This window comes from Montipora capricornis, chromosome 10, assembly GCF_036669925.1.
Source record: "Montipora capricornis isolate CH-2021 chromosome 10, ASM3666992v2, whole genome shotgun sequence".
Lineage (NCBI taxonomy): Eukaryota > Metazoa > Cnidaria > Anthozoa > Scleractinia > Acroporidae > Montipora > Montipora capricornis.
Window position 1 is genome coordinate 51,780,720 of NC_090892.1, and position 7,500 is coordinate 51,788,219.

A 7,500-nucleotide genomic window follows, 5' to 3' on the forward strand; every position below is an offset into this window, starting at 1 on the left:
ATCCTCAAACATTCCTTCAAATTTTTGCATGGTAGCTGAAATCTGTGAGGAAGACAAAAAAGTTATCTGAACATTGGTCAAAACCTTAATTAAATCAGCCATGGAAGCCAGTATTCACCTGCAGTGTGTCACAACAAAAATCTACCACTGCATATAACATACCTTAACTTGCTGGAACTTTTAACATAGCCCAAAAGAAAAATTAATGATTTTGCACTGACAGTTTTCGATGACTGTCAGCCCTCTTTATCACAACTAAATGGGTGAATGTCATGGCAGTGCACGTAACTGTGACCACTACAGTTGCATTTGTGACTAGCTTTTTTCCTTTTGTGACTGAAATATCTGGAGGAGTCACAAATTTGTGGGAAAGTTTTCATCTTTACTATTATCAAATAAAAGGGTTAGCAGTTGACACTTTTCTGCTAGTACTTTGCTACGTTAAGTCTGAAGATATGGCACAAAATTGGAGCAGAAATTAGTTCCCTCCATCAATTGCTAGTCTTTCCCATTCCCATAATGCAGTACGTTTTGGGGGATTCTTTGCATAATGACAATACAAGTCCTTTACTCTTGGGACTGTATCATGCTTCAGCGAACTGGATATCCATTGTTTTAATGCAAATAGCCCCCAAAATGAACTGTATTATGGGATTTGTGAAAATAACGAATTCACCGTTTTCACATACATGTATGCAGTCTGTTTTTTTTTTTTAACCACTGGCAGCACAATACAGCACAATGACCCACGATTGCATACAATACACTTTGTGACTAAAATTTGTGAACTTGCAACTACATGAAAAATTTCGTATTTTGCCATAAAATTGTGACAATTTTTTTAAATTTCAAGCCCTGCATGGATGAAAGGTCATGGCTTGTAAAGTTGTGACTACATCCATCAAAGCTGTGAAATGCCATGATGTTACGGGTTCCTCTCTCCCCCCTCATTAGGGGTGGTTGGAGAAGTGGCATTCACCTTGATAATTTTGATAACGATGGCTGACAGTCATCGAAAATGTCAACACTAAAATCATTTTCCAAGGAGGCAGTACAGCCCAGTGGTTCGGGTGCTTGCCTTGAAATCAGGAGATCTTGGGTTCAAGACCCATTTTGACCATTCATTGAATTTGATCCTGGTTTTCCATGGATCAACTCCCCAGCTGCACTTGCAAATAGCCAACTGTTTTGCGGCTGGCCTGTTGGGAAGTTAACAGTTGTTGTTGTTCTGTGCTGTCGTTTCGTTGATTGTGTTCCTTTGGCCCTGAAAAGACCCTATGGAAAGTGGTCAGTTCAGTATGTTTCTATGTCCATTCTTTCGGACTATGTTAAAATTACCAGTTGTTCAAAAGCAGATTAAAGCTAATGTGCAATTAAATAAAAGCCCACGCTTGAATTTTGCCTGTCAAAAAAGCCTTAAACCTTGTACTCTTTTGGTGAAGGAAAGCAAAAGTCTTGTCAATTTTGAAAGCTAAAAATCTTGCAGAAACCTTTTCTGATTAGAAAATAGACAGCAGTTTAAATGTATAAGCCTAAATTGTGAAGGATTAGCTTGATCTGGCTTTCCACAACTTGGTCCTGATGAATTCAACAGAAAATAACACACCTTCTCAAGATCCATTGACTGCATGGCCTTGTCCAAGCCTTTTACAACACCATCCATGTTCTTTGTAACCTGGAAACCAACATTTCAAGAATTTCAAATAAAGGGTTTTCTCTTGACTTATCCACATTGAGATTGATAAAATTTAAACAAACGAAAACTAACTTTTCTCTATTCCTGTATGTCAAAAGTGAGTGCCCCCTTCCATTTAGGGTTTTGGTGGCAGGCAACATGATCTCAAAAATGTGGGAAAAATCACTTTGGAAAAAATAGACAGTAGGTGACAATATAATTATAGGCATGAGAGCTACTTTGTACAAGAGAGATACTTCGAACAACATAACAGGAAAGGGAACAACTCAAAAACAAGAACCTAAGTGACTCCAGAACTCCTATCTAGGCTTGGGGCAAGAGTGAAAACTATTATTACGGCCTTAGTTTAAATTTTACTGTACACAAGCCTGCAAATAAGCTCCGGCCATTGGACATCTGTCTGGTAAATTTGAGGTTTTGACTGGCAAACGGTCAGTCTGACCGTACAGAAAGACAAATACATACAGCAATAACATAAGGATTATCAAAATCAAAGCAACAATATTAGCAAAACAGCATTGTGCAGTGAGCGGATGTTTGGATTGTTTTCATTGCCACGCAACAAAAACCAAGTGAAGCTGTGATTTTTGCAGTTACGAACACAATTTTTGCAACTGCGTAAAGAAGCCTGAAAAATTCAGGACTTCAACACGGTTTGAACCAGTGACCTCGCGATACCGGTGAGATGCTTTAACCAACTGAGCTATGAAGCCACTGACGTTAGGAGCTGGGGTAATATGTTCCCGTGAGGAATGAATCAACGATGAAATTATATATGAAATGGATCATATATGAACTGCGGATATGAAATCAAGTGAAGCTGTGATCTTCGCAGTTATGAACGCCATTTTTGCAATTGTGTAAAGAAGCCTGAAAAATTCAGGACTTCAACGGGGTTTGAATCCGTGACCTCACAATACCGGTGCGACGCTCTAACCAACTGAGCTATGAGGCCACTGATGTTGGGAGCTGGTCACTTGTGGGTTCTAATGTTCCCGTGAGGAATGAATCAATGATGAAATGATATATGAAATGGTCATATACGAACTGCGGATATGAAAGTGAAGCTGTGATCTTTGCAGAACTTTATGAACGCAAAAATTGCCGCCAGGCCACAGGCATCCCACTTAACAGGTGGGAAATTTTTTTTTTGTCGGACCGGGGTGGCTGCATGCATGTCAGGGCAAACCTTGTCCCTTGCATGACATATGACAGACTAAAAAGCAAAAAATTATTTGCGGGCTTGTGTACATGTATACTATTGTATTATCTTCTTAAGGGGGGTGGCTCTTAACTACATGTACCAAACCATTACTATGGACTCCATCAACTAGTCCTTTCTTGAGTCTCTTTAACTCATAATCCTTTTTCCAAAAGTTTGTTCTATTTAACATTTCTTTGTCTGGTTCAACTCACAACCATATTTAGTGAATTACGTGACCAAGACAGAACTCAGCAAGATACTGTAACTATGTTTTTCACAATGCAGCATGGATTTGAAAAATAAGTTATTCCTCAGAAAATTATGATGTCACAAGGCACTCCTTCGATACACTTTTCAAATCAGTTCCATTTTTTCTCCAAATAGAAATTCCTTACTATAGTTTATGAAAACTGATTCCGATGAAAAAAACTGCCCCTTCCTTTTGTTTCCTGAGAGTTTTTACACGTTTTTCACTGAAAGGCATGGCAGATGGGACTAGTTGTGCATGTGCCTTCTGAATGAAGTGATGTCAGATTTCCATTGAAAAAGTTACTTCAAAGAACCATCCATGCAGCCTTTTCATAGGGCTGTTGCCTAAAAACCAACCCCCTTAATGTGCCATAAAATTATTGATTACTGTTTTAGTAGGATTATTAGACTGGTTTATAAATTATATAGAAATGCAAAATAAATTAATATTATAGATGCAGCACTGACCTGTTTCATCATCATTGCACTTTGTACTTTAGAGGAAACAGCATCCACACGAGAAGCAAGTCGTAGAAAGTTCAGCCCTTCATTTTTCTTCCTGATGGCATTTTCTGCATAAATCCTAGCACCTTCAATGTTCTTTTGCTGCAAAGCCTAAGCATTATGAAAAGGGAAATGATTAAATTTTGATGAGGATATTATTCTGTGTCGCTCGTAATCTTTGCCAAACACTTCTAAAAGCTACATGTATTTATTTACTTATTTATTTTTGCTAAAAACTCTTTAATAATTGCATAAAGTAACGAAGTGTCAGATTATCTGTCCTTTACAGTAATGGGTCTATGAACAATAATATTGCTGTTGTTGACCAAATTACATCCACTGACCCAAATTTTATCACAACCCTTTTAATTTGAGTTCAGGGCCCCTTTTCTCAAAAGTCCCGATAACTTTTTGAGCCCGAAAAGCCATTTGTGAAACTGGGAACTGCTTGTTTTGGAAAGCTGATCTTTTAAACTGTTTTTCAAAGTAACAAAATAATATAAAAATGACTGTGAAGTTACAAAGGGAATTGTGACACCAAAAAATGGTCCGTGAAGTTTCGGGACATTCCAGAAACAGGCCCAAGGCCACCAAAACCATAGAGCCAAGCGATACAGAAGTCAAGTAGGGTCACCTAATCGATAAGTTCACCTAAACTACATGTATTTGGGAGTAAACTTTACAGTCTATTTAACTAAATCATTTTCTTTTTTCCCTGTGATTTATTTATTAATTTGTCTTATTTTCCTGATTTGATTGATTGGAAAAATAATTATGGTGGGCTTTTTTTGCAAGAGAGTTATGAGATTGGAGTCTGGAGACAGGTTTCCTCTAGTACATGTACAGTATCATTCAAGTTTCTTAAATTTGAATTTGCCAATAGATGGATGATCTTTCCAATGCAACAGGCTTTCTTTTTCAGAAACAAAAAAAGGGGGTAGACAACACAAAAATAAAAAAAATAGGCACGCAGTTGCATATGGGACACTGAAAAACGCAGACTGCAGACCGTCTGTAAAATGAAAATTCGGTTAGCCTGAATTAGGCCTAAATAACATTCAGGTTAGCCTGTTTATGGTTAGCTCTCGATAATAGTGAGGGTAACGCCATATTTTTCCCCTGGTCTGCACGGTCTGCACAGTCTGCGTTTTGGGGTGACTGGTTGCATACATGCGTCTATTTGCATACATAATATAGGCAACATACCTTGTACCCTAACTCAAAATACCATCATGATGTTCAATATTTTATTCATTGTATTACATTTAGCTAAGTCTTTTCTTTCTTTTCCCCTTCCCTAAGGTGGAGCAGGCCCCCAATATACATGTAATCTTCACTAGATTAGTGACAAAGAGATTTTTCATGGTGCATGGGGACAATGACATTGTTTAACATTTTAAACATGGTGAAATTGACAACAAAGGCAACAATTTAATGCATTATTTACATAAGTTATTTTATTTCTAGAATAATTAAGAGTAAATGGCTCATCATTTGAGATTAAAAGTACATCTCCAGAAAAAGGATCACTGTGCTGTAAATGATAGAAAGCCTTTTAAATTCGCTTAATTGGAGCACGATCGTTCAAGATTTCCAAGAAAAGGGAATTGAAGGTATCGACTTGGTCATCGAAATCATCATGGCCATGCATGTGGAAAGGAGCATTTGCCAAGTCCTCTGCAAATTTGGTCAAATTGTAGTTCTTGTAGCTTCTAGTAGTAACAAATAAACAATGTGGTTTTCGGTGCCTTCAGCTTAAGTGTTAAGGAAACAAGGCTATGATCACTGATGGTCGATGATCTTATCTCACAAGTATCGATAATATTAACGTTTGTTGTAAATGCAACGCCTATTGAAGTCTGTGAGGACTCAGTGATCCAGGTAGGTTCTTTAACAAGCTGAGTAAGATTGAAAATGGCGCAGAAGTCGGCTAAGGCACGATTATCCGGACAATTGCCTACGATGTTCATGTTCAAATCCCCGGTAATTATTATGTTTAGGCCCAGAAGCGAAGCATCCACAACCGATTTCCTAAGATCTTCAAGAAACTCAGTGGAGTACTTGGAGGTCTATATACAGTACACAGTGGAAAAGATTTAAGTTTCTTGCACTGCACTTTGATCCAGAGTTGTTGAAAACCCGTTTCAGAGACAGATGAGAGATGATTAACGGTGGAAGCCTTATAAATGTCCTTGATATAACCAAGGAGTCCGCCGCCAGATTTATGTTCCCTGCGATCCTGTTGAAACAAAAGGTAACCAGGGATATGCATATCAAGAAAGCTCGTTGAGGATCCCAACCACGACTCTGAGATTGTAAAAACCAAATAGAAGTTTTCACACGAGTTAATAGAACGCACATTCAAGTGGGTGACGGTAACATTTGCTTTCTTGGATGTGAATTCTTGGTAGTAGAGTAGATCTTTGGATCTTTCAATTCCACATCATGAGTCAATTTCAGTATTGGGTGAAAGGTCAATACAGAGTTGCAATACCGGGGAGACAAAGCACTTGACCTCTTGACTTTGGTTGTAATTCTCGCCTTGAACTGCCATCTTAGCTGTAAATTGCCACGAGTTGATTTCCATACAAGGTTTTTACCTTAGCTTCATAGTTCCGGATGACTCTAGGACGATGTTACCACTGTTAAGAAAAGTACGTTGGTTTTTGACATTACTTGGAGTGGTGAGAACGAAGGAAAAGGACGATAAATGGAGAGCTGAGCTCAGTGCAACTACCTCATTAAAATGCATCATGTGCATGACAGAATTAACAAGCGATCAGGCTCCATTTTTGTTACTCGTGGAGAGGACGAAAAATACAGCCTGACCCAACTCTTCCATGAGATGTCTTCCACCCAATGTTTTTGATTGATTGACATTTTTAACTTTAACGAATGAAAATTACTTCCGCTATGTGATACTCACGAGTTCCCGCGCATCAGGTGAAGTGGAATGAAGATGCCATTTTGTTAAGCAAGAGGCTTGACATAATTATGCTCACGAACCCTTGTTGTTGGGGAATATTGACCCACTGGAAAAGTACTCGACTCGAAGGCTGAGGTTGTAAGATTCCCTCTCACATGCATGTGATGTCATCACAGGTATCAATACCCCAGATTATAGACATAACACCACAATCGACTGCGCATGCTTCCGATCTTACATTCCACAAATTTTGATTTTTTTCGCTAATATCAAGAATAGGCTGCTGCCTTACTAAGGCTTGCCAGCAACTACAAATTTTTAAACTACTCTCATTGGGGCCATTTTTTATTACTTATTTGGCTGTTTGTTTGATAGGTATACAGTGGATTGGTACATGTGGATATCTTTATTCAGTGGATGAGTGGTATTTAAACGCTGGTTGGCTAACTATCCACTGGAAAAAGAGTTAGCTGCAATTTCAACAGAATGGTTGAAGTTACACTTGAGAGAAACACAGTTTAACACTAGTGTCTGGTGTTTTGCATCCCTAAGGGCTGGAATAACTTGATTTAACACCAGTGTTAACTCCCTAATGCAACTGTAACCAATGTCAGTCATTGTACCTGGGTGGATATGCAGATACGCGGATACGCAGTGGAAACACTGAGCTTAGTGGATATGCAGATATGTGGATATATGGATACACACTAGTTTTCCTGGTTCCCAGTATTTCTCCTTTCTGAGGCGCCAAACAAAAAGAGTGAAGGAGATTGATGTATATGTATTTCTCGTTCATAAAGCACGATGATCAAGTGACAAAACAATGATGTTTCTTAAAGCGTGATCAATCTCCTTGTTGATATGACTGTATTTCTCGTTCTCAAAGCGTGATGATCAAGTCATTTTGTCAGTTCAGTTAAC

The 7,500-nt window shown here is 38.4% G+C and overlaps 1 protein-coding gene across 1 annotated transcript in view; it reads right to left on the bottom strand.

Moving 5' to 3' along the window:
* LOC138022443 (charged multivesicular body protein 1a-like) overlaps nt 1-7,500 on the bottom strand; it is an 18,134-nt gene that overhangs the window by 4,133 nt on the left and 6,501 nt on the right. The window contains exons 4-6 of the mRNA XM_068869572.1: nt 3,618-3,764; nt 1,607-1,675; nt 1-42 (exon numbers count right to left, since the gene is read on the bottom strand). The exon at nt 1-42 is cut by the window's left edge and continues 18 nt beyond it. Of these exons, the coding sequence (XP_068725673.1) occupies nt 1-42; nt 1,607-1,675; nt 3,618-3,764 (258 nt within the window). The remainder of the gene's footprint in view (nt 43-1,606; nt 1,676-3,617; nt 3,765-7,500) is intronic.